Source organism: Melanerpes formicivorus, unplaced genomic scaffold (genome assembly GCF_026170545.1).
Source record: "Melanerpes formicivorus ecotype bairdi unplaced genomic scaffold, bMelFor1.0.p_v2 SCAF_14, whole genome shotgun sequence".
Classification (NCBI taxonomy): Eukaryota; Metazoa; Chordata; class Aves; order Piciformes; family Picidae; genus Melanerpes; species Melanerpes formicivorus.
In genome coordinates, this window is record NW_027142366.1 from 1,817,530 (window position 1) to 1,844,027 (window position 26,498).

General features: G+C 59.2%; 2 protein-coding genes across 5 annotated transcripts in view; one reads left to right on the plus strand and one right to left on the minus strand.

The window, feature by feature from the left end:
- Positions 1 to 26,498, minus strand: part of SLC5A10 (solute carrier family 5 member 10) — a 48,327-nt gene that overhangs the window by 7,289 nt on the left and 14,540 nt on the right. For all 4 annotated transcript variants that reach the window (XM_068146531.1, XM_068146530.1, XM_068146532.1 and 1 more), the window contains 2 exons: positions 25,321 to 25,526; positions 18,895 to 19,030 (listed from right to left, as the gene is read on the minus strand). In XM_068146531.1, coding sequence (XP_068002632.1) covers positions 18,895 to 19,030; positions 25,321 to 25,526 — 342 coding nt within the window. The remainder of the gene's footprint in view (positions 1 to 18,894; positions 19,031 to 25,320; positions 25,527 to 26,498) is intronic.
- On the plus strand, positions 1,966 to 25,887 carry FAM83G (family with sequence similarity 83 member G). The gene is made up of 5 exons (XM_068146529.1): positions 1,966 to 3,053; positions 9,296 to 9,463; positions 14,687 to 14,811; positions 15,593 to 17,045; positions 24,804 to 25,887. The coding sequence occupies exons 1-5, from the start codon at positions 2,559 to 2,561 to the stop codon at positions 25,221 to 25,223; spliced, it is 2,661 nt and encodes an 886-aa protein (XP_068002630.1). The 5' UTR covers positions 1,966 to 2,558; the 3' UTR covers positions 25,224 to 25,887.

Genomic DNA, 26,498 nt, shown 5'->3' on the forward strand with positions numbered 1-26,498 from the left:
CACAGGAGTGTGCAGCTGGGGGTGGGCATGGGGGCTGATGTTAACCAGCCTTCATCGTGCACTCACATCAACACTTCCACTCCAGGTGAGGAGAGGAAAGCCACAGCTCCCCATTACTGTCACCTCCACCTGCCACAGCCCTGCTGGAGTTTTACAGAAGCATTAAAGTTGGGAAAGACCTCTAAGATCACCCAGTCCAACCACCAACCGAACACCATTGTGCTCTCTAAACCCTCTAACCCTCTCAAAGAGCCATGGCCACATGGTTTTTGAACACCTCCAGGGATGGGAACTCCACCACTTCCCTGGGCAGCCTGTTCTAATCCCTAACCACTCTTGCAGCAAAGACATTTTTCCTAATCTCCAACTCAAAGCTCTCCTGCTGCAGCTCAAGGCCATTTCCTCTCCTCCTATTGTTAGGAGAGAGAGAAGAGACCAACCCCCACCTGGCTCCAACTTCCTTGCAGGGAGCTGTAGAGAGCCAGAAGGTCTCCCTTCCACCTCCTCCAGGCTGAATAACTCCAGTTCCTCAGTCACCCCTCACAAGATCTCTTCTCCCTTTCCTGCACATTTCTGAGTCCTCTTTCCTTCCAAGTCCTCCCTGGGCTCAGGGCTTTGCAGCCAGGAAGCCCTGGCTGGAGACAGGGCAGCTGGGAAGCTGCATGGCCACCATACCTGCAGAGAGGAGCACTTTGATGGCCAAGCAGCCTGGCAGACAGGTGGCTTTGCCTCAGGAGCCTGACTCAAGTGGGGCTTTCATTTACCCTGCTGCATACCCAGATGAGCTGCACCAACGCCAGGGAGCGAGACGCAGCCCCTGGCACTTCCCTTTCATGCATCCCTGCAAGAAAGCTGACTCCAGTTCCTGAAATTCAGCTTGATCTGAGCTCCCAAGCAAAAAAACCTACACATTTTTGGCTTGGGAGAACCATCTGATGAATCCAGTCAGGGCTTTTTACCCATCTCCCTCTGATTAACACAATGGCTTAGTGAGGTCTAGCACCGTGTGCATGCTGCAAGTCTTGTGCCAAAGCAGAGGAGGGGGTGGGATGGAATAGGGAGGGAGAGGAGGGAGAGGAGGGAGAGGAGGGAGAGGAGGGAGAGGAGGGAGAGGAGGGAGAGGAGGGAGAGGAGGGAGAGGAGGGAGAGGAGGGAGAGGAGGGAGAGGAGGGAGAGGAGGGAGAGGAGGGAGAGGAGGGAGAGGAGGGAGAGGAGGGAGAGGAGGGAGAGGAGGGAGAGGAGGGAGAGGAGGGAGAGGAGGGAGAGGAGGGAGAGGAGGGAGAGGAGGGAGAGGAGGGAGAGGAGGGAGAGGAGGGAGAGGAGGGAGAGGAGGGAGAGGAGGGAGCTTCCAGGTGGAAGGCCCCTATAATGATCATCTATTTCCACTTCCTGACCACTTCAAGGCTGACCAGGAGTTAAACCATGTCATTCACACCACTGTCCAAAGGCCTCTTCAACTGGTTTGGGGCATCAACCGCCCCTGCAGGAAGCCTATTGCAGGGCGTGAACAACCTCCCAGTCAAGGAACTCTTCCTAATGTTCAGTTTAAGTCTCTCCCAGTGCAGCTTGGAATCCTTGTGGCACCCTGGTGCTGCCCACCAGGACCCAGCCGGGCTCCAAGCCCCAGCCTGGGGGTCCTTGCCCCCAGGCCGTGAGGGGTTAACCACACAGCAGCGCTGCCCTCCTGGAAAACACTGACTCAGCAGCGGGCCAGGGAGAGCTCTCGGGGGAGAGCTCTTTGTCCTGTTAGACGAACACCCAAAGCCCTCCTTAGCCACCCGCCGAGCGCCCGCGCGGTCCCCGCGGGAGGGACTCTCGCTCCCAGGTGAAAGTGAGAGGACGAGCTCGGCTGAAAGAGTTAACGCGGAGCTGGGCTGGGAATGTGTGAAGGCAGCATGTGACTGCAGGTGGGGCAGGGCGGAGTGATGAATCACTCTTTTGCTTTTCCTCTTTTCACTTCTTGCTGTTACCTGTCCAGCCCCGGCGCTGCGCGCTGGCAGGAGCCCCAAAGCCTCGAACCAGCCGGGCGAGGCGATGCGCAGCAGGCTGAGGGACACGTTGGGAGCCGCGGAACCCACTGGCTGACCCAGCTCTCCAGGGTGACCGCCACGGACCCGGGCTGGGACGAGCGATCCTGCCGCTCTCTGCCCTTTAGGCTGGGGTTCATCCGTTTGGTTTCCACTCTTTCTTTCACCCGGTGCCGTCGCTGTCTTGGGGGAGCAGAGGATGTGGACACGGAGGTAAAGGACCTTCCCGGGGCCATCTCTGCCCTGCTGCCCAGCCGCGGCTGCGGGAAGCTCCAGGATTTCCTCGCCCGGAGCCGTCTCGCTGTGCGGAGCCAGGAGCAAGCACGAAACCAAATCCTCCTTCCCGGTGGAGAAGAGCTCCAGCGTGGCAGGAGAAGGGAGCAGCGCATCGAGCCAGGGAGGGCGAAGCAAAGCCAAACCGTCTGCTTAAGGACTGGGCAGCCAACAGCCCCTGATTGATTGTCAACATCCGGCGCTCGCTGAGGGTACAGAGTCCCCTGCCGAGGAGGCACCGGGGAGTGTGCAGCCACCATGGCTTTCTCCCAGGTGCAGTGCCTGGATGACAGCCACGTCAACTGGAGGTCCAGCGAGTCCAAGCCTGAGTTCTTCTACAGCGAAGAGCAACGCCTGGCCCTGGAGGCGCTGGCCTCCCGCGGCCGCGACGCCTTCTATGAAGTCCTGAAGAAGGAGAACATCAGAGACTTCCTCTCCGAGCTGGAGCTGAAGAAGATCCTGGACACGCTGGAAACCTACGACCCTGGCTCCGAGTACATCCCGCGGCACGGCAGCAGCACCGGGGAGAGCGAGGGCGATCACAACAGCCAAGGGGACGAGCAGGATGTGGCCCCTTCCCTGGAGTACTGGCCCCAGAGGTCCGACCGCTCCATCCCCCAGCTGGACCTCGGCTGGCCCGAGACCATTGCCTACCGCGGGGTCACCAGGGCCACGGTCTACATGCAGCCCCCCATCGAGGGACAAGTGCACATCAAGGAGGTGGTGAGGAAGATGATCTGCCAGGCTCAGAAGGTGAGTTGTGCCGGCAGGGGTGGGACAGGATTTGCCCCGGGCTGTCCTGCCGAGGACACATCCTAAGGTCCTGCTCAGCCAGGAAATCCCCAGCCGTGGGAAGCTCTGCTCAAGGAAAGGCTTTGGCTGGCTCAAGTGTTTGGGTTCCTTCATGTTCATGGAGTGCAATCAGTACCTGGGTCCCAGGTCTTGCTGAGGATGCTGTGAGCCTGCTCCAGCCCTCCACGAGAGCAACCCCATGAGCATTCAGCACCACGGTGGAACCAGGGTCCCCATGGGGCTGTGGGGAAAACCAAGGGGGTGGAAAATGGCTTGAGCTGCCTGGCAGCTGTGAGCCCACAGTCCCAGGCACCCTGCCATCCTCATTCCCAGAGCCCTGAGTGGCTGCAAGCGGCAACATGCAGGATCCAGAGGAGCCAAACTGAGCCCTGGGGCAAGGCAGCCCAAGCCTGGCCTGGCGCTGACGTAGGAGAGGGTCGAGCTGGGCCTGAGGTTGCTGCAGGGCTCCAAGCTTATCCTGGCCTCGTAAAGCTGATCCTGGCTTCCAGAGGAGAGTGATGAGCTGAAGTGCAGGACAAGGCTGGGCAGATGCTGAAGGGATTTGGGTTGAGACTTGTCCTCCCTGTGGCACCAAACCAAGGAGCAGGGAGTTGGGGTGCGTGAGCGATGAGGTCAGGCTGGCACCATGGGCAGGAGGGCCAGGGAAGGAGGGAGTGATGGCATGCAGCAGAGGCCAGAAGTGCTGGGCAGAAGTTGCTGGTGACACAGGGACTCAGCCCCAGCTGGGATGTGCAGCAGGGGTCAGTACCTGGTCGTTTTGTGATGCTTTGAAGCCTTCTCAGCTCTGTGCTTCCACTCTCTGGAGAAATCCAGCTTCAAGGGAGGAACATCACAACCCTCAGGATGCTCCAGAAGGAAAATGAGGAGCTATGCAGCAGGGTGAGACAGCCTAGGATGCATGAGGTCCACCTGGCTCCTGAGATCCCCATGCTAGGGCTAGGGGCAGTGTCTGGGGTGCACAGATCCTGGCAGGAGAGAGGAAACCCTGGCGGCACACAGCCCTCAGAGCCTCCCCAGGACCAGAGGGCAGAAGGCTTTGGGCATGAAGAGCCTCAGCTCAGGCAGGAGAAGTGATCACCCAGCAGAATGGGAGCCTTGCAGAACCTGAGGTGGCCTGTCCTTACCCACCACATTTTTCCCACTGAAGGGCTTTGCAGTGAGGGCAGAGGGAAGGGCCATGGGGTGGAGGATGGGAGCACTTCCCCACTCCAAGCAGTGTCTGTGCTTGTGTCTGACCTGGGCTCGCAGCTCCTGCCTGCCTTTGCCTACTCACCGCTTCCCGCCTGTCCCCATGCAAACAGCACCTCCTGACTCATCCTAGCACCCTCCTCCTGCTCAGCAGAGCCAGGAGGTTGAGTCAGGCAGCTGCCAGTCCCTGCTGCCTGCACCCTCTCCACCTCTTCTTGGAGCTTCTCCAGGCCATGGGGATGTGGCCACAGATGATGATGCCATGCTTCTCATCGGTACCTTGATGTTCCATGAGCAGAGCTGGGCTCTGCCTCCTGCTCCAGATGCTCCCTGCTGGTAGGATGAGCCACAGTGACACCACTGCTGATGGGTAGGAGCCTGCTTGGAGCTCGTGGCATCCCAGGAAATGCAGATGTGGGTGCATGCTCCAGTGCTGCAGGGTCTGGGAATGGCAGGAGCCACAGGATCTCTCAAGTGGGGCTCTTCCAGCAGTCTCCCACCACCTCATAGTTACTGCAGCTGAAGCCTCTGCTGTGCAGCTCAGCATAGGTGGCCACTGGGCTTGACCACCTTCCTCTACACCTGAAGGTATCAGCCAAGGTTTAAGTTCTTCATGGCAGCTCAGAGGTGAAAGGGTTTGGCTGAGGAAGCCAAAAATGGATGGAGGGATGGTCTGGCTGCCACCCCATCAGGTATCATGCAGGCTGGCCACATGTCCTGTGAAGATCCCTGGCAAGCTGTCCCATCCCACCAGGCAGTGGCAATGCTCTTCATCCACCTGCAGAGGAGCACAGAGTGGGAGAGCTCCTGTACTGCACCCCAGAGGATGACCCTCGCTCCGGCCACCAGTGAAGACACTTGGTCCAAAATGCTCTCAGGTGCTGAACACCAACCACCAACCACCACCACGTGCTGCAGAAGAGCAAAGTCCTCCTGACAGCCTGGCTGAGGAAAGTTCAGAGGCCACATGAGCCCTGCTGCCATTGGGAAGGCTCACAGCAGCTCAGAGCTTTGGTAAGGAAGCCAAGGGCTGAGCTGTGAGTCTCACCTACACTTTGATGGTGGAGGTGAAGCTACTCACTTGCAGGAACGAGGCCAAGCACTGCAGAGTTCAGAGCTCTTTGCCCTGCAGAGAGGCAAACCCAGCTGAGCTGGAACAGGAGACATCCCCTCCTCTTTCTGGGAGAGAAGAGAAGCAGGACCCTTCCCAGCAAATCCCATCTGCATGGTCACTGGGCAGTGATCAAGAACATGGTGCACCACCCTGGAGACCCTCACCAGCTCCAGCCATGGCATGGCCACCCCTCCCCTGATGTCAGCCCTCTTGGGCTGCAAAGCTGACAGGATGGGCAGTGAGGAAGACTCCTCTCCTCCTCCTCTCCTCTCCTTCTCCTTCTCCTCTCCTCTCCTTCTCCTCTCCTTTCCTCTCCTTCTCCTCTCCTCCTCTCCTCTCCTTTCCTCTCCTTCTCCTCTCCTCTCCTTTCCTCTCCTCCTCTCCTCTCCTCCTCTCCTCTCCTCCTCTCCTCTCCTCTCCTCTCCTTTCCTCTCCTCCTCTCCTCTCCTCTCCTCTCCTCCTCTCCTCCTCTCCTCTCCTCTCCTCTCCTCTCCTCCTCTCCTCTCCTTTCCTCTCCTCCTCTCCTCTCCTCCTCTCCTCTCCTTTCCTTCTCCTCTCCTTCTCCTTCTCCTCTCCTTCTCCTTCTCCTTTCCTCTCCATTCTGGCTCTAGAGGCCAGAAACCAGAGCAAGCTGAATACACTGACCTCGGTCAAAAGCCGCCAGAGACAGCAGCACATCTGACCTCCTCTCTGCACTTGAGGTTCCATGCTGGGCTTGTGGTGATATAATTACCTTCAGCAACTTCCAGCAAAGGTTGGGAGGCTTCTATTAATTACTGTTTACAAAGCCTTCTGCCATTCCTGGATGAAAGGGTCGAGAGGGGAGGGCAATTATTCACCTTGCTTGTCCCACCTCTCCCCCGTCCCCACACGCTTCCTCTAATTGTGCCTCTGTGCCTCCCTAATTTATTAGCTGCTCACGTGGGGTGCCCCAAAAAAATCATTACCTGATGACTCAGAGCCAGCTAATAAAGAGCTGTAGCTTCCTCTATAAAACTTGATCCTGCAGTTTCTGTGCTCACCAAAGCTGTCCTGAAGGATCCCAGAGTCCCAAGGGATGTGACCCTGGCTGCTCCTCGGGGTGCTGGGGTCTGGCACCTGCACCTCAGACCTTGGCAGCTGCTGGGACCCTGGGAAGAAAAGCATCACCCAGCTGGGTGCTGGGACCAGCTGGCTGCAGATCTGGGGCTGCTCTTCTCTGACTCTTCCAGACAAGCAAGATGAGGATGGTGATGCTCCCAGAGACAATGCAGCAGCAGAGGGGCTTGGGGAAGATCTGTGACTTGTCCCCAGCATCAGGGGGCACTCGAGGGGACAAGGGTTCCATGCTTGCTCCCCACAACAGGACAATACAGTTTGCTTCAGACACTTCCATTCCCTGAGGGAGGAAGCCAAGAGCAGCAGGACTTCAAGAGCAGCAGGACTTCACTTCTCCACAGCAGAGAGACCTCCATTCTTTCCAGCTCAAACCTTGGGTTTGGCATAGACCCAGCTGGGGATCCAGCACAGGCAACCCAGCAGCAGGTTTCATCCTGGACAGTCACCACTTTGGGAGCACTGCCAGCCAGCACCATCTTCACTCTCCTGATCCATTTTGTGCCAGGGCAGCAGGTTGGCACACTGCTGTGGGATCCTGGTGGCAAACAGAGGCCAAGCCTGTCCTGCAGGCAAGAGGCAGTGGGGAGAGGAGCAGAACTGTGGAGCAGCAGCAGGATGCACCAGCTGAGCAGGAGGGATGGGGCTGAAGATGTGGGCAAGCAGGTGGGAGTGGGGCTGCCTGCCCTGGCACACTGCCTGCAGAGTGCCTCCTGTCACCATCCTGGTGTGAGCAGTGCTGGGGGTGGGGGATGCCAGCCTGTCCTGCCCTGCTCCTGCAAAACCCCTAACTCTCATCAGAGCTCTAGCAGCCAGCCAAGGCTTTGGGAGTGCCAGGACTGCAGCAGGAAAAATGCTCTTTCCCTCCCCAGCTGAAGGTCAGTGGCATTCTGACCCTCATTTTGTAAGCTCTCCACCTCCCCTGGAGCAAACACAGAGCACAAAGTGCCAGGAGTGTGGCCCTGGGGAGCATTGCTGACAGAGGTGGGAGCAAAGGCTCTGCCACAAACCTGCCTCCTGGAGCCCAGAAGGTGCCAGCTGGACTCAGGTGCCCCTCACCCAGGACTGGCAGCAGACAGCACAGCTCCTCCTCAGGCCCTTGCTGGAAATGGAACAGCCAAGCCCTGGTGAGCTTCAGCAGCAGCTTTGAGCCTGTCCCACCTGGCATGGGTGGTGAGACAAGTGCAGCCCTGGCTGGGCAGCCCATGCAAAGCAGGCACCCAGGTTTCTGCCTCAGTTTCCCCATCAGGACAAGGAGGAGGTGCCAACCAGTGGAGCACAGGGACATGAGGATTTCTCCTGCCATGGCAAAGCCTCTTGAGGGGCTCTGGGGTGAGGATAAATGAGAGTTCATTCAGGTGGCAGAGCTGCAGTGTCCCCTCCTGCTCTGCCCACTGGCACCTCCCTGAGCACCAGCGTGTGGCCAGGGCTGGGGTCAGCTGGGGCTCCCCATGCAGCCTTGCTCCTCACCTCATGGCCTGCAGAAAAGGAAGAGCCAGCAGTGTCACAGTGCACCATCCTCTTCTTAATTAGAGCTCTCCACCTCCTGTGGCACAAACCTAATTAAAGGGCAGCTTGGTGCTTTGAGAGCCCCGAACTGGACGTGCCTGAGCGTTCAAACCCCTGGCACCACTCCTTCCCTCCTGAGGGAGGAGCATCCTGGGGTCTCCCTGTGTCACCCCAAGGCCTGCACCCTCCCATGCTGGTGTCCTTCCCAGCCCTGCCTCATGCCACAACCAGGAGAGCCCTCCTGGGTGGGTGGAGAGCTGAGGGCACTCACCTGCCCAGGACAGCTTTCAGGAGCAGGCACAGAAATGAGGACACCAGTGGGCTGGGAGGGATCTTCAAGATCATCCAGCTTCAACCCCCCTGCTGTGGCCAGGGACACCTTCCCCTGGAGCAGGCTGCTCAAAGTCCCATCCAAGCTGACCTTGAAGGCTTCCAAGAGTGGGCCCTGCACAGCCTCTCTGGGCAGCAGGAGATGCCACCTCCTGAAAGGAAGAACCCAGCAGCATGTGGAATGAACTCTGGTGCTGAGGCAGCCACCCCAGCAGGATCCCAGCACAAATGCCCTGGGGGCAAAGGCAGCTCCAGCTAGCAAAGAGCCAAAGCCTCACTGTCACAGCATGGGCTGCTGGCACCACCTTCCAGCTCTGCTCCACACTCAGCCTGGGAGGGAGCAGGGAGCAGCCAGAGCAGCCAGCAGGCTCCAGGCCACACCAGGGCTGGGCAGCAAGACTGAGAGGGATGTCAGCAACACTGGTGATGGCAACACCACCTGTCCTCAGTGCTCTCTTTGGCCTCACAGAGCAGAGCTGACCCTGACCCCCACCAGATAGCTCCTAGCAGCAGTCTGGACTTGGAGCAGCAGCTGGGCACAGGCACCAAGAGCTGCAAACTCCCAGCTGCCTTCAACCTCCTTGTTAAGAGGGTATTAAAAATCATCTCAGCTCCTGAAGGCACCTCAGGACTATCTGGGCACCTTCTGCCAAGCTTAGAGTCACTTCTGGCTGTTTTTCACAGCATTTCTCTCAACACAGAGACAGCAACCACCTCATGCAGAGTGACCTCAGACAGACACATCTCTGCACCACAGGCTCCCTCCTTCTGGTGCTCCCCACAATGGGGCTGTGGGAAGTGCTGAGAGCCAAGGGACACCAAACTTCTGAGCCTGAACCACAGAATTGTCTCGGTTGGAAGAGACCTTTAAGCTCAATCAAGGCTCTGCCTTGGAGCTATCAGCAGGCTATGCTCCCCAGCCTCATCTCTCCTCTCCCCTCCCCAGGTTATTGCAGTGGTCATGGACATGTTTACAGATGTAGACATCTTCAAGGACCTCCTGGATGCAGGCTTCAAGAGGAAAGTAGGAGTCTACATCATCCTGGATGAGACCAACGTGAAGCACTTCCTGCAGATGTGTGAGCGAGCCCAGATGCATGCTGGACACCTGAAGGTAAGGAGGGCCCCGAGGGCTCCGGGGCTGGGAACCCTCCTCCCATGCAGGGAGATAAGAGCAGCTCCACAAGCTGCTTCCAGCTGAGAGAGACCTTTAAACCTCAGCTAGTCCAACGCCCCTGCAGCCAGCAGGGACATCTGCAACCAGAGCAGGCTGCTCAGAGCCCCACACAACCTGACCTGGGATGGTTGCAGAACTCTCAGCCCTGCTCCCTCCTTCCTGGGGGGATCACAACCCCCAAAACTTTGCCCAGTGCCAGAAGAGTTTAGTCCTTTTTTCCCCTAGCCAAGGCCCAAAGTGAGGAGCAGCAGGATGGAGGGAATGGATGAGAGGTGGGGATGAGCTTCCACCCAGCAAAGCTGGATGTGGGGAGGCTGGGGGGCTGCTACCTGGCTAGAGCTGCCTTTGGGGCAGGGGACCTGCACACAACCACGAGCATGACCCTGCAAGGCCCAGAGCTCAGCTGCTCCTGGGGAACAAGCCAGCAGGGAGGAAGGTGTGAGAGGCAGATGCTCTGCCAGGGCTGGATCCATGCTGCCACCAGCCCCATGCCTGCTCCTAGCCCAGGGGCAGGAGCAGCAGGAGCAACCCCCAGCTGCTTCTCTTGCTTTGGGGCTTTCCTGCAAGCCAGAGGCTGGAATTAAAAAACCTGATTTTCCCCTTTTCTGGAGCCTCCACCCCAGCATGGGGCCAGGAGCAGAGCAGGGAGGCACCCAGGCTGCCCACAGCCCTGGCAGCTGCCAAGGGCACCCTCAGCAGGCACACAGCAGTGGGACCAATCTGCCCACACACACCAAGTTCACCCAGCCCTGGGCATGCTGCACATGCTCCTGGCCATGAATCCTCTTCAAACCAAGGGAGGCTAGAGCAGCACAGGGGCTGCTGGCAGCATGGGGGCCTGAGGTGCCCCAACCCCCTCACACATCCCTGTGCATGCAGAGGAAGGCACCCAGCATGGCGCTGTGGCAAAGCAGAGGAAGATGATGGAGAAGAGGAGAAGGTGGGGGGGGTTATATGCTCCTTGGGACCAGCATCAGGAGCAGGAACCTTCACACCAGCCCCAGGGCAGAGCCCTGGGCTCTTCACAGGGCACAGCATTCCCATCCCCAGCACTGGATGCAGAGGCACTGGAGCTCCCAGCAGAGCCCCCCCGGGTTTGCAGACAGCCCTCTCCCAGCCTCACCTCTCCCCCAGCCTCACCTCTCCCCCCAGCCCCACCTCCCCCCCAGCCCCCAGCGCCTCGGCCTCACCTCCTGCCTGGCAGCAAAGTGCTGTTTCTGCTCCTGACGTCACCCAGCCCCACGCTCTGGCTGCCAAATGCCTGGCAGGGAGGTCTGTGCCCAGGCAAGCTCACCGCATTTGCTTATGGTGAGGGCAAACCCCTGGCTGAGCAGCAGCCACAGCAGCCTCATGCTGAGCTGGGAGGGCTGGGACGCAGCCGGGGGAGGGCTCTCAGGGAACTCCATCATCCCGGGGAGCTGGAAGCAGGAACCAGCCAGGGCTTGCACCTTCCCCAGTCACCAAGCCCTCCAGCTCCGCATAGCTGTCGCTCGCAGCAATTAAAAGAGCCTGAGCTGCGCTGCTCAGCCGCCCCCAAGCTCCCCGGAGAGCCTGAGCTGCTGCCGAGCGCTGCTCCCCGGAGAGCCTGAGCTGCTGCCCAGCGCTGCTCCCCGGAGAGCCTGAGCTGCTGCCGAGCGCTGCTCCCCGGAGAGCCTGAGCTGCTGCCGAGCGCTGCTCCCCGGAGAGCCTGAGCTGCTGCCCAGCGCTGCTCCCCGGAGAGCCTGAGCTGCTGCCGAGCGCTGCTCCCCGGAGAGCCTGAGCTGCTGCCCAGCGCTGCTCCCCGGAGAGCCTGAGCTGCTGCCCAGCGCTGCTCCCCGGAGAGCCTGAGCTGCTGCCGAGCGCTGCTCCCCGGAGAGCCTGAGCTGCTGCCCAGCGCTGCTCCCCGGAGAGCCTGAGCTGCTGCCGAGCGCTGCTCCCCGGAGAGCCTGAGCTGCTGCCCAGCGCTGCTCCCCGGAGAGCCTGAGCTGCTGCCCAGCGCTGCTCCCCGGAGTGCCTGAGCTGCTGCCGAGCGCTGCTCCCCGGAGAGCCTGAGCTGCTGCCCAGCGCTGCTCCGGGAGCAGGGCAGCCGCAGCCGCCGCACGCCGGCGCTGCCCCGCAGCAGCTGCAGCCCGGCGGCAGGGCTGGAAAAGCGGCAGGAGAACATCTGCCAAGCTTGGCAGGTGCCTGGAAGCTGGGATTGGCTGCATCCTGCAGCCAGTTTCATAGCATGGCTGGAGGTGGAAGGGGCCTTAAAGAGTCATAGAATGGTTTTAAGATCATCCAGTTCCAACCCCCCCAGCCACGGGCAGGGCCACCTCCCACCAGCCCAGCTTGCTCCAGGGCTCATCCTGCCTGCTTTTCAGCACTTCCAGGGATGAGCTGCCCACAGCTTCTCTGGGGAGCCTGTGCCAGTGTCTCACCACCCTCACAGCAGAGAACAACTTCCTAATGTCCAATCTCAACCTGCCCTGCTCTACTTCCAAACCACTGCCCCTTGCCCTAGCACCAAAGGCCCTTGCAAAAAGTCCCTCTCCAGCTTTCCTGTAGGCTGCCTTCAGGTACTGGAAGGCTGCTACAATGTCCCTGGAGCCTTCTCTTCTCTGAGCTGAACAGCCCAAGTCCCTCAGCCTGTCCCTGTAGGAGAGGTGCTCAAGCCCTCTGATCCACTCTGTGGCTTCCTCTAGACCTTCTCCAACAGATCCATGTCCTTGTTTCAGGGACTGTCAGGCTGGATGGATGACTGCAGGTGGGGTCTCAGAAGAGCAGAGAAGAGAGGCAGCATCACCTCCCTTGACCTGCTGGCCACTGGTGTAGCCCAGGACAGGGCTGGCAGGGATTTGCTGGCACAGGGCTGTGAGGAAAGTGGAGCAGTGTCTGGGAGCTGCTTGGTGAGGCAGGAGGTGCTAACGAAATGCCCTTTGTTATCTTGCTGCCTCCACAGTGAGCAACCCAGCTTGGGCAAGGAGGTCGCTGGGTTGAGCAAGGGCAAGTGCCTGGGCCCTGATTCAGCCCATGCCAGGCTGGGCAGGCAGCCATGGCACTGGCATCTTGCCTGCTGCCTGCTCCTCTTGGGAAGAGATCAAACAAACAGATCTGACTGAACGGCAGCGAGCGAGGAGGGAGGGAGAGGAACCTGCACCTTGCTTCTGGGGAACTTTGCTCCCCTGGGTGTTACCTGAGAAAAACCCACGGCTGCTGTCTGCAGAGCTTTGGCTCCAGCCTCTCCCCACTCCCAGGGTACAAGGCTGATGCCCTGGGAGAGCTACGAGCTGGGGCTGCCCAGCGTGGTGATGGGCAGAGGGCTCAGCCTTGGGTGCAAGTGGTGCCCAGTAACTGACTGGTGTGCGTCCTGGGCACTACCACAGCCCTTTGTGTGGCAGATTAAAGAGGCTGGAGGGGAGGAAGACCCCAGAGAAGCAGAAGAGGAAGGCTGGAAGTGAGGAAAACCCCAGAGAAGCAGAAGAGGAAGGCTGGGGGTGGGGAAGACCCCAGAGAAGCAGAAGAGGAAGGCTGGGGGTGAGGAAGACCCCGGGGAAGCAGATTAGGAAGGCTGGAAGTGAGGAATTGCTCAGGGAAGCAGATGAGGAAGACTGGGGGTGAGGAAGAGCTCAGGGAAGCAGATGAGGAAGGCTGGGGGGGGAGGTGGAAGGCTTCTGATGCTTTTGTGCTTGAAATCAAATTAAAAATCCACTAACTGAGGAGCAAGAGACAACAACAGCAAAGAGTGGAACTCAGCCAGGACACAACAGCCCTGGCCAGGGAGGGCATGACCCGGGGGTGACGCAGTGCCTTCAGCAAGGGCCCAGCAGCAGCAGCAGGAATGCAGCTGTTTTCATCAGAAAATATGTTCTCCCCACCCATGGAGAGCATTTGCAGGGGGAGATGCTATCTGCTCAGCTGCAAGAATGTGCTGGTGCCCTCCCCTGAGACACACAGAGCCCAGACTGAAGATAAAACTCATTTTGACTTTCTCTCTGAAGATAAAAACCTCCGTGCCCAGGCTCCCTGGGGGGAGGACACTCTGCTCCCCCTCCGCCTCCCCTGCTGGCCCAAAGCCCCAGGTTTCCTTTCCCAGGGGTGAAAGGATGTTGCCCCACTCCCATTTTCCTCCCCCACCCACTCCTAAAACCGAAGCTGGATGCTCAGCTCTAGAGCACAGCAAGGAGGGAGCCCAGGGGAGGACAAGCCCACTGCCTCCAGCTCCCCACGTGCTGTCCTGTGGGCACCACCTCCCCCTAGAGCCCCTTGAACGTCTCCCACTGAGGAGGAGGTGAAGAAGCATTTCTCCCACGGTGGTATTTGTGCTGGGGTCACACCCCCCTGCCCCAGAACCCTCTGTACCTCTCCCACCGGGGAGGAGGTGGAGAAGCAGCTCTCCCATGGTGGCATTTGCATAGCTCACAGGAGCTGGAAGGCGTTTGGCAGCTCTGTCGCACGCTGCTCACCCACGGGCGCAGGCAGCACTGAGTTCAAGAGGCAGCAAACACTGCCCAGCACCTGGGGAATTCTTGAAGCCCAGCCCATGCTTTGCTGTGTGGCCTCCAGCAAGTTATTTTACCTTCCCATTGCTGTGGCTGCCTCTGAGCTGGCCATGAAAAATTCCCCCACTCCTTGGAGGGGCTGCAGAGCAACTCATTACAAGGAGGACAGTGAGGGGCTGGAGCGTGTCCAGATGTCAGCAGAGCTGGTGAAGGGTCTGGAGAACAAATCTTGTGAGGGTTAGGGACCTGGGGCTGTTCAGCCTGGAGAAAAGGAGGCTGAGGAGAGACCTGGCTCCCTACAGCTCCCTGAAAGGAGGCTGGAGCCAGGTGGGGGTTGGTCTCTTCTCCCAAGGAACAAGGAACAGGATGAGGAAAAAATGGCCTCAGGTTGCACCAGGGGAGGGTTCAGGTTGAACATGAGGAAAAAAATCTCCTTACTGAAAGAGTGGCAGAGGCTGCCCAGGGAGGTGGGGGAGTCCCCACCCTGGAGGTGTCCAAAGCCTGTGTGGCCATGGCAGCTGGGGACGTGGTTTAGCAGCCGTGGTGGAGCGATGGTGATGGTTGGACTCAATGACCTTAGGGGTCTTCTCCAACCAGAGGGATCCTGTGCTGTGATGCAGGGAGGCATCAGTGGAGGAGTGAACAGAGCTCTGCTCCCCAGCCCAGTGCTCCTGCTGACTTCTCTGCCTTTGCCCTGCAGAACCTGCGAGTCCGGAGCACAGGCGGGACAGAGTTCTTCACGCGCTCGGCCACCAAGTTCAAAGGAGCTTTGGCCCAGAAGTTCATGTTTGTGGATGGAGACAGAGCCATGTGTGGCTCCTACAGGTAATCAGTGAAGCCTACTCTTGCCCACCCCACTGTCCAAGGGTCAAAGGAGTAGCACAGATCCATATGGTCTAAGTCCTGGTCCCTACCCAGCCCCAAGGCCCTGTCCCAGACTTGCTCCCCTGCTCCTAAACTGGGAGCTGATTCTGAAAGGCCAAACTGAGAACTGGAGTGGGACCCAGGGGGTCCCCACCCCCCCAGCCAGGTCTAGGACACCCCTCCTTTCCAGAGGTGGTGGGACACATCAGGTGCTTCTGCCAATGGATGCAATGAGCACAGTGAAGGGCAGGAGCAGCAGCCCACAGCCAGCCCCAGCTCCCACCCTGGCCTCAGCTTTTCCACTTCAACGTTTCCTACCCAAAGTATTTCCCAGTGTGGCCAAAGGAGAAGTGACTTTGGTGCAAGCAGTCAGGCTACCCAATTCCAGAAACATGGAACTGAAGTGTTTCCCACTTTCTGGCCACAGCAAAACCCATCCACTGCTGAGTCACTTTTCTTAGCTAACCCAAACCAAGAAAGGCAAAGAGGCCAAAGCTGAGGTGAAAAACTGCCCCACAGCAAACCCCTTTGGCTTCCCCTTCGAGTTCCAGAGCGCTGGAGGCACCAACCCTGCATCCTGCTTTGGGATGAGAGCCAGCTCTTCCCTCTCACTATTGTTAATGTTTCCAGTGAGATCATGGCCATGCCAGCACCACCAATGCCTCAGGGAAAGCCAGGGCTGGGGAGAAGCCTCTTGCTCACCAGCAGCCACTCAGAGAGTTCCCAACCTGCTCTGTTGCAGCTTCACCTGGTCCGCGGCGAGGACGGACAGGAACGTCATCACAGTCCTCTCGGGACAAGTGGTGGAAGCCTTTGACAAGCAGTTCCAGGAGCTCTACCTCATGTCCAAAGGGGTGAGCCTCAAGTCCATCTCCATGGGTGACGAGCCTGAGCCCGAGCCCGTGACGCTGCCCTCGGTCGTGCCCGTCACCCCCGCCAACGCCGTGGTGAAGAAGCTCATCAACCCCAAGTACGCCCTGGTGAAGGCCAAGAGCGCAGACCAGATCAGCAAGGCCTCCTCCGAGACCCAGGACAAAACCCAGAAGGCAGACACCAAGGGCAAAGCCCTGCCCGAGGCCCAGCTGGGCGACAGGCACGGCGACGCGGCCGACCTCTCCCAGCTCATCCACCCCGGCCTCCTGAACCTGGAGAAAGCCAACATGTTCGACTACCTGCCCACCTGGGTGGAGCCCGACCCCGAGCCAGGCAGCGAAGTCTTGGGCTACATCAACATCATCGACCCCAAGATAAAGAACGTGAAGCTCTCGCAGATGAACCGCATCAAAGTCTGCGACGTCTCCCAGGCCAGCGCCCAGCACCGCCAGATGCTGAAGAGCAGGGAGATGGAGATCAAGAAACACCCAGACCCAGAGCCTCTGCTGTCCCCCTGCCCCAGGCAGCTCCCACAGGCCCCCGTGGAAGCTCTTGCAGCCCCAGCTACCAGCCCCATTGAGAGCACCAGCTGGAAAATGAAGCAAGCAGGAGCCTTTGCCACGACACCGCTGGGCCACCACTTGAAGCCGCCAGAGGAGACGGTGGAGGACACCAAGCCCCCAGTCCCAAAGCCACGGACCACCCCTGTTGGTGTCCTCATGCCTAAAGCCATTGCACCCTGTGACAGCAATGCTGCCCCAGAGGGTGCCACACAACCCCTGCTGGCTGACCACGTGGGTGTGAAGCAGGAGCCAGAGCAGAACCTTAAGGGAGTCCCCACAGAGAGCTCCCATCTCCAGCCAGACCGGCCAGCGGCGGGGCTGCAGGAGGACAAAGGGCCTCCCTGTGCCCACAACGGCGTGGGAGAAGAGGAGGAGGAGGAGGAGGAGGAGGAAGAGGAGTTCATCACCCTCAGCGACCAGGAGAGCTACTCCAGCAGCTCTGCTGACCACAGCTACCGGCGCTCCAATGCCTCCTCCATCTCCGACGAGTACTTCGAGGTGAGGGATCGCTACGGACCGCTCCGGAGGACCAACTCGGACGTCACCCACAACGGGGAGATCCTCCCCGTGCAGAGGAAGCTCAGTGACCCCCACATCAGCCGGGGCACCTTCCTCAGCCCCCTGGGGAGCCTCCCCTCCATGAAGCACGTCCGTGTGGAGGACATGACCAAGAGGAGGAGCAGCGCCATGGAGATTAGGTGTGTGCTGCCCCGCGCCGTCCTGGATGGCAACAGCTCCTACCCCAGCGGTGCCACGCAGGTAGGACTTCTTTGCTAGGACTTTCTCTGCCTTTCTCCACCCTGTGCAAAGGTTGCAAGCCTAGAGGTGACCCAGCCAGCTCAGCCAAGGCATGGTGGTGTCACCCCTGGCTGTGGTGTCACCTCCTAGGCACTGAGATCAATCTTCTATGGGAGAATAATGCCCTACGTGGGGCAATGGTAGGAGGCACCTAAGACATTGTCTTGGGGCAGCAGGTGGTGGCCATGGGTGTCTTGGAGTGAGAGTAGGTGGTAAAGGGGAGTGTGGGGGAGTTAAAGGTTGCTCCATAGCATCAGGCTGTGGGATGGGGCCCAGAGGCTTCAGGCACAACCACGCAGCCGTGCCCAAAGCTGCCAGGCTCCATCCCACAGCCCAGCAGCAGTGGCATGGTGCCCAGCCAGGGACAGGTGTGTCCTCCTCAGCCTCGTTTTGTAGCTCCTTGCAAAGGTGATTAGCATCAAAGCCAAAGCACTCGGACACATAATTAGGCAGAGCAAGACAGTGGAGAAACAGGGAAGGCAACCTCCTGGGCCAGCTCTGCAGTCAGCAGCTTTGTGGCTGATCCACAAAGTGACACCAGAGCCTGTCACCCCACAGGCTGCACACCAGCCCTCCCACCGAGGCAGGAGCATCACCCCATCCAGGCAAGAGGATCATCAGGGCAAGCCCTTATTTCCAACCAGCCTCCTGCACCACCACCAAGAGGTTTTGGTCTCTTCAAGGCTCCCCCACCCTGCTGTTTTTGGGGCATTCAGGCCCTCAGGGTTAAACCAGCAGCTGGAATCACTGAAGCCACCTGAGATTACCCCAAGTGAGCATTTAAGCTGTATTTACAGGGAATTACATTTACTAGCTCAGAGTCTTCTCCCTCCCCAGCCAGTGACACAGAGCTTAGGGCAGGGTTTAATCCTTGCACACCAAACATCCCTCTGGAGCCACGCAGGGTGAGGAGCACTGAGCCCTTTGATGCTCTGTTACCCAGGCCCTGAGTGCCACCTTGCTCAGAGTGGCCAAGCACCTCACTGTTCCTGCAATAACTGGCTCTGGGCCTTTGGTGGAAGGCAGATAATTAACAGAGGATCAGGATTAGGTGAGCCTAGTCCTGAGCTCAGGTGAGCTCAGCTGTTGGACACATGCAGGAAACAGCTTCTTCCATAACAGCTGAGGATTGGACAAGCCAACCTTTGAGGGCTCCTTCCAACCCCATGCACTCTGTGACCCCATAAGTAATAAACCAAAGCCACCCTTGGTTAACTCTTGAGAAACCAACAGGAATCACCAACCACCTCCACCAAACATTTTCATCCCAGGTCCACATTTTCTGCCCAGAGCCTGAACTGCAGGTGGAGGCTTGCTCAGGGCAAGCATCTCCACGACGTGGAGAGCACAGCACTCAAGTGATCCCTGCAGCATTGTCTTGCCTGAACCCTCCCACCCCTGCTCACACTCAGCTCCATGGGTAGTAGAGGACAAGAGTGCTGGCTGATGTACAACAGCAGGCATGAGGAGAGCACTAGGGACGTTCAGGTCCTCTCCTGTCCCTCTCATCCCCAGGTCTGTGCCCAGCAGAATCACAGAATGGCCTTAAAGATCCTCTAGTTCCAAACCCCCTGCCATGGGCAGGAACACCTCCCACTGGACCAGGCTGCTCAAAGCCTTTGCTGCCTGGTCTCAAACACCTCCAGGGCTGAGGCACCCCCAGCTTCTCTGGACAACCTGTTCCAGAGTCTCACCACCTTCATAGTAAAGAACTTCTTCCTAATGCCCACTCTGAGTCTGTCCTCCACCACTTAGCAACAGGCACAACCCCCACCCTGCCAGCCCCAAGTCCACGTGGCAAGGTCCTTACCTGGGTACAGAACCCTGCTGATCATCCCTGGCATGATGATGACAAACAAGGGCAGCATCTTGAGGTAGCTGGCCAGGATGGAAGCAGCCTTGGCGTGGCTCAGGCTCTTAGCAGAGAGCGACCGCTGGACGATGACCTGTGGGGGAGCAGGGCAGGAGCAGCCTCCAACACCTCACCTTCCCCCTTGGCCTCCTCCTGGCCAAACTGCAGCCCAAGCACCTCCAAAACCTGGAGCCAGTGTAGATGTGTTTCCAGCCCATCCAGACGAGCAGTGGGGTTGGTGTTTTGCCCAGCACCACTGTGCAACCACCACAGCACAGCCTCCTGCCAGCATCAACTGTTCCACACCACCACACTCTGCCCTCTTGCCCCTTCTGTTCAACCTCCTCCCCAAAGTGTGACCACAATGAAATGGACACCAAGTCCAGCCTCTCCCTACCACAACTCCAGCATCCCACACTGGTCAGACCATTGCACCTCAAAGCTCTAGCCAAGCCATGTCCATCCATACCACAGCCAGCCCTTTGCCTTCGAGCCAAGGCTCTTGAACAGACAACATCTGTAGGAAATGATGGCTTTAGGAGAGCTCAGACTCTCCCCAGGGGCCTACAGAGAAGTGCTCAGCAGGGTTCAGCCACTCCTGAGCAGGCACTGGCTCATGCCACTGGTGGGCAGGAAGGAAGGGGTGCCAGCTCCTGGGGTGGGATGCTCAGGAACACTGTGGTTTAACTTCTGCCCAAGAGCCACAGGACCCAGCACCAGCTCAGGCTCCATGTGCTCCACACTAAGCACATGAAGACCTTGAAGGGCAAGGAGCTAAAGCATCCTTAGTCCTTCCCTCCTGAAGACATTTCAGAGCTTTAGTGCTGGGTTTAAGCAGTTAAATCAGCCTAGCAACACCTGAGCTAAACTGCTCCAATGCAGCCCTGGGAGCAAAGGAGGTCTCCTGAAGGGCTGGGGAGGCTGCTGGGATATTGGGACTAAATGGTGAGCAGCAAGATGATGCCAGCAGCCCGGTGGAGATGGGGAGCTGCTGGCACAGGGAGGGCTGTGGCAGGGGCAGGGCAGGTCTGTGCAGCTGGCTCTGCAGCCTCCCAGCTCCAGTTCCTCCTGCCATCAGCACCTGCACTCCGAGATACCATCTCCCCTGGCTGCCTCTGCGTGGGGAGCGATCCTCACACCTCCAGGTGGTGGTGCAGACACACCCAAGGAGGAAGATAAATATCTGGTGACCACAGCCGTGTGCTAAGGCCTTACTCAGTCCAGAATGAAGATCCCTGCTGCTCAGACCCAATCCAAACATGCCTCTCAACTCAGCTAATCAGAGCCACCCCCACAGTGCTGCTGCAGCTCTCTGTTGCCTGCTGCTTCACCTCCTCTCCCAGCCTTCCATCCGACCTTGGTAGCCACCTACCCCCCAGGCTGGCTCTGGGTGACTGAATGGTCTTTGGGCCTGAAATGAGTGCTTAGATCATCAATGCTTCTGTTGGAGAGAAGATGTTGAGGTGTCACTGGTCCTGGATCTCCAGGTGGAGTGCCTTGGCTTGGGACAGCCTCTGTGCTGCCAGGGGTGCTCAGGAAGTGGCTGCTGAGCTGTTGCCATGTGCAGGACAGAGCCCTGCTGAGCAAGAGCTGCACTGGCTGAGACCTGAGGCAGTTCTCAGGAGCAGTTTGGGCAAGGGAGTACACAAGTGGCAGAGGGGCTTGTCCATGAGGACCAAGTCCCCAGGACAGACCTGTAGAGGGAGATGCTTGCAGGGGAGCAGCTCCCTGCTAGCAGCAGCAGCTCACCTCTCTCTCTCCCTGCCAGCAGCAGCAGCTCACCTCTCTCTCTCCCTGCCAGCAGCAGCAGCTCACCTCTCTCTCTCTGCCAGCAGCAGCAGCTCACCTCTCTCTCTCCCTGCTAGCAGCAGCAGCTCACCTCTCTCTCTCTCTGCCAGCAGCAGCAGCTCACCTCTCTCTCTCTCTGCCAGCAGCAGCAGCTCACCTCTCTCTCTCTCTACTAGCAGCAGCAGCTCACCTCTCTCTCTCTCTGCCAGCAGCAGCAGCTCACCTCTCTCTCTCTCTGCCAGCAGCAGCAGCTCACCTCTCTCTCTCTCTGCCAGCAGCAGCAGCTCACCTCTCTCTCACTCTGCTAGCAGCAGCAGCTCACCTCTCTCTCTCTCTACTAGCAGCAGCAGCTCACCTCTCTCTCTCTCTGCTAGCAGCAGCAGCTCACCTCTCTCTCTCTCTGCCAGCAGCAGCAGCTCACCTCTCTCTCTCTCTGCTAGCAGCAGCAGCTCACCTCTCTCTCTCTCTGCCAGCAGCAACAGCTCACCTCTCTCTCTCTCTGCCAGCAGCAGCAGCTCACCTCTCTCTCTCTGCTAGCAGCAGCAGCTCACCTCTCTCTCTCCCTGCTAGCAGCAGCAGCTCACCTCTCTCTCTCTCTGCCAGCAGCAGCAGCTCACCTCTCTCTCTCTCTGCCAGCAGCAGCAGCTCACCTCTCTCTCTGCCAGCAGCAGCAGCTCACCTCTCTCTCTCTCTGCCAGCAGCAGCAGCTCACCTCTCTCTCTCTGCTAGCAGCAGCAGCTCACCTCTCTCTCTCTGCTAGCAGCAGCAGCTCACCTCTCTCTCTCCCTGCTAGCAGCAGCAGCTCACCTCTCTCTCTCTCTGCCAGCAGCAGCAGCTCACCTCTCTCTCTCTCTGCCAGCAGCAGCAGCTCACCTCTCTCTCTCTCTGCCAGCAGCAGCAGCTCACCTCTCTCTCTCTCTGCTAGCAGCAGCAGCTCACCTCTCTCTCTCTCTACTAGCAGCAGCAGCTCACCTCTCTCTCTCTCTGCCAGCAGCAGCAGCTCACCTCTCTCTCTCTCTACTAGCAGCAGCAGCTCACCTCTCTCTCTCTCTACTAGCAGCAGCAGCTCACCTCTCTCTCTCTCTGCTAGCAGCAGCAGCTCACCTCTCTCTCTCTCTACTAGCAGCAGCAGCTCACCTCTCTCTCTGCCAGCAGCAGCAGCTCACCTCTCTCTCTCTCTGCTAGCAGCAGCAGCTCACCTCTCTCTCTCTCTGCCAGCAGCAACAGCTCACCTCTCTCTCTCTCTGCCAGCAGCAGCAGCTCACCTCTCTCTCTCTCTGCCAGCAGCAGCAGCTCACCTCTCTCTCTCTGCCAGCAGCAGCAGCTCACCTCTCTCTCTCTCTGCCAGCAGCAGCAGCTCACCTCTCTCTCTCTACTAGCAGCAGCAGCTCACCTCTCTCTCTCTCTGCCAGCAGCAGCAGCTCACCTCTCTCTCTCCCTGCCAGCAGCAGCAGCTCACCTCTCTCTCTCTCTACTAGCAGCAGCAGCTCACCTCTCTCTCTCTCTGCCAGCAGCAGCAGCTCACCTCTCTCTCTCTCTGCCAGCAGCAGCAGCTCACCTCTCTCTCTCTGCCAGCAGCAGCAGCTCACCTCTCTCTCTCTGCCAGCAGCAGCAGCTCACCTCTCTCTCTCCCTGCCAGCAGCAGCAGCTCACCTCTCTCTCTCTGCCAGCAGCAGCAGCTCACCTCTCTCTCTCTGCCAGCAGCAGCAGCTCACCTCTCTCTCTCTGCCAGCAGCAGCAGCTCACCTCTCTCTCTCTGCCAGCAGCAGCAGCTCACCTCTCTCTCTCTGCCAGCAGCAGCAGCTCACCTCTCTCTCCCTGCCAGCAGCAGCAGCTCACCTCTCTCTCTCTCTGCCAGCAGCAGCAGCTCACCTCTCTCTCTCTGCCAGCAGCAGCAGCTCACCTCTCTCTCTCTGCCAGCAGCAGCAGCTCACCTCTCTCTCTCTGCCAGCAGCAGCAGCAGCTCACCTCTCTCTCTCTGCCAGCAGCAGCAGCTCACCTCTCTCTCTCTACTAGCAGCAGCAGCTCACCTCTCTCTCTCCCTGCCAGCAGCAGCAGCTCACCTCTCTCTCTCTCTGCCAGCAGCAGCAGCTCACCTCTCTCTCCCTGCCAGCAGCAGCAGCTCACCTCTCTCTCTCTGCCAGCAGCAGCAGCAGCTCACCTCTCTCTCTCTGCCAGCAGCAGCAGCTCACCTCTCTCTCTCTACTAGCAGCAGCAGCTCACCTCTCTCTCTCTCTACTAGCAGCAGCAGCTCACCTCTCTCTCTCCCTGCCAGCAGCAGCAGCTCACCTCTCTCTCTCTCTGCCAGCAGCAGCAGCTCACCTCTCTCTCCCTGCCAGCAGCAGCAGCTCACCTCTCTCTCTCTCTACTAGCAGCAGCAGCTCACCTCTCTCTCTCTGCCAGCAGCAGCAGCTCACCTCTCTCTCTCTCTGCCAGCAGCAGCAGCTCACCTCTCTCTCTCTGCCAGCAGCAGCAGCTCACCTCTCTCTCTCCCTGCCAGCAGCAGCAGCTCACCTCTCTCTCTCCCTGCCAGCAGCAGCAGCTCACCTCTCTCTCTCTGCCAGCAGCAGCAGCTCACCTCTCTCTCTCTGCCAGCAGCAGCAGCTCACCTCTCTCTCTCTGCCAGCAGCAGCAGCAGCTCACCTCTCTCTCTCTGCCAGCAGCAGCAGCTCACCTCTCTCTCTCTACTAGCAGCAGCAGCTGCTCACCTCTCTCTCTCTGCTAGCAGCAGCAGCTCACCTCTCTCTCTCTCTGCCAGCAGCAGCAGCTCACCTCTCTCTCTCCCTGCCAGCAGCAGCAGCTCACCTCTCTCTCTCCCTGCCAGCAGCAGCAGCTCACCTCTCTCTCTCTGCCAGCAGCAGCAGCTCACCTCTCTCTCTCTGCCAGCAGCAGCAGCTCACCTCTCTCTCTCTGCCAGCAGCAGCAGCAGCTCACCTCTCTCTCTCTGCCAGCAGCAGCAGCTCACCTCTCTCTCTCTGCCAGCAGCAGCAGCAGCTCACCTCTCTCTCTCTGCCAGCAGCAGCAGCTCACCTCTCTCTCTCTACTAGCAGCAGCAGCTGCTCACCTCTCTCTCTCTGCCAGCAGCAGCAGCTCACCTCTCTCTCTCTCTGCCAGCAGCAGCAGCTCACCTCTCTCTCTCCCTGCCAGCAGCAGCAGCTCACCTCTCTCTCTCCCTGCCAGCAGCAGCAGCTCACCTCTCTCTCTCTGCCAGCAGCAGCAGCTCACCTCTCTCTCTCTGCCAGCAGCAGCAGCTCACCTCTCTCTCTCTCTGCCAGCAGCAGCAGCTCACCTCTCTCTCTCCCTGCCAGCAGCAGCAGCTCACCTCTCTCTCCCTGCCAGCAGCAGCAGCTCACCTCTCTCTCTCTCTACTAGCAGCAGCAGCTCACCTCTCTCTCTCTGCCAGCAGCAGCAGCTCACCTCTCTCTCTCTGCCAGCAGCAGCAGCTCACCTCTCTCTCTCTCTGCCAGCAGCAGCAGCTCACCTCTCTCTCTCTGCCAGCAGCAGCAGCTCACCTCTCTCTCTCCCTGCCAGCAGCAGCAGCTCACCTCTCTCTCTCCCTGCCAGCAGCAGCAGCTCACCTCTCTCTCTCTGCCAGCAGCAGCAGCTCACCTCTCTCTCTCTGCCAGCAGCAGCAGCTCACCTCTCTCTCTCCCTGCTAGCAGCAGCAGCTCACCTCTCTCTCTCTGCCAGCAGCAGCAGCTCACCTCTCTCTCCCTGCCAGCAGCAGCAGCTCACCTCTCTCTCCCTGCCAGCAGCAGCAGCTCACCTCTCTCTCTGTCTGCCAGCAGCAGCAGCTCACCTCTCTCTCTCTGCCAGCAGCAGCAGCTCACCTCTCTCTCTCTGCCAGCAGCAGCAGCTCACCTCTCTCTCTCTGCCAGCAGCAGCAGCTCACCTCTCTCTCTCTGCCAGCAGCAGCAGCTCACCTCTCTCTCTCTGCCAGCAGCAGCAGCTCACCTCTCTCTCTCTGCCAGCAGCAGCAGCTCACCTCTCTCTCTCTGCCAGCAGCAGCAGCTCACCTCTCTCTCTCTCTGCCAGCAGCAGCAGCTCACCTCTCTCTCTCTCTGCTCTTCCTCAAACAGGGGACACACCTCTACCGCTACCGGCCCAGGAACCCCATAGGAAGAGAGCCAAGCAAGGAGGTCTCCTGCTCCCCCACACAGGAGAAGCCACCTGGGGCCACCAAGTACAGAGGGAACGGAGCTGAACCCAAAAAGACCATTGCAGGCAGCCAGCCATACTGGCAGAGCAAAGCCTTCAGTCCCAGCAAGCCTGCACAGCCTGGCCCCCTCTCACCGAGCAACCCCAGGGCGTCAGGCAAGCGCTTGACCTCCCTGCCAGAAAGCCAGAAGACTGCTGAGGAGATGAGGACACCCCTGGGCATCCCACTCTCCAAACTGTCCCAGGCCAAGCACCTTAAGCACAGGGTTGCAGGAGCCCAGGGGGCTTCTGTGGACTCCAAAAAGAAGCCACCTGAGAGCACCAGCCAGAAGGAGCAGTAGGCACTGCTGTGGGTGGGCTTCTGAGCGGTGGTAGAGCGTGCCTGGGGCCCAGGCACTGCTGTGTTACAGGGGGCAGGGGATTCTTGTTTACATTTACCTGGTCTGTGCACCAGTACCACGTGGCCATGACAGAGAGCCCAAAAGTCATCCCGGTCCAGGGCAGATCCCCGGAGGCTGGGTCTCGGAAGAGGTGCATGGCATCTGCCCGGGGCAGGTGGCAGGTAGTGTTGGGAACAGTCTTGGTCGGCATGGCTCTTAAATAGGCCTCTTCCAGGTTGGGGTAACCTCCAATCTCACGAAAAGCTGGAAAAGAGCAGCGGGGGAGGGAGCTTGGTTGGAGCCAAGCAAAGCCTGGCGGCCTCGGAGCCCAGCTGGCGAAGCGCTCGGCGGCTCCTGAGCCCAGGAGCGCTGCCTGGGGAGGGAGAGCTCCTCTGTGACTCTGGTTTCTTATAGTTATTTAAGAGACTCTTCTAGGAACATTTTGCACAGCAGGTCCCACTACTGTCCACTCTCTCTCCAGAGGGTGACCCTTGGGTGGGGACAAGGGCTCCTCGAGGGACCCACTCCTTTTGACCTCACACTGTAAAAGCAATCTCTTTGTTAAACTCTTTGGTCCCAGAGCAGGGGAAACTCCCCTAGGACTATTAAAATGCAGGATTAGGTAGCCTCTGACTCGATGTACTACAGCTCAAGGCACCAGCACAATTGTCCACCAAGTATTTCCTGCCCCTCTGAGCACTTCCCCTGCACCCCCAACAAGGCTTCACCCCCAGGCCTCCAGCAGCCGCTGCAGAAAGCCACCCCAAACACAAAAGAAACCCACAAAGACTCTCTTCACTGCATTCTCCCCAGGAAATGGAATCCAAGGTCTAGGTCTGAGGAGTGCATGCTCTGGACAAGCCCTAGCAGGTGAGCCTCCAAAGCCTTGGGGCTCCTCCTGCCCCTCCCACAGCTGCCAGCCCCTGGCAGCCGCTGCCAACCTGCCCCAGGCTCTGCCCTGGCCCCCACTGCCTCCCTGCTCCTGGGGGGCGTGGGCTGAATGCTCCTTGCAGCTCCCCTGGGACCTCCAGCAGGAGAATTTTGGTGCCACAGGCACTGGGTTTTGGAAGAGGGAAGGATGGGAGGTGCCCAGCTGGCTCCCCCCATGTGCCATGGCCACCCATGCAGCAGCCAGCAAGCAGCTGCCTTGGCACCCCCTTACCCGCAGCAGCTGCTGGTGCCTGGGAGAAGGGAGGAGGCTCCAGGGCTCCCATGGGGCTTGTGGAGGGGAGACTC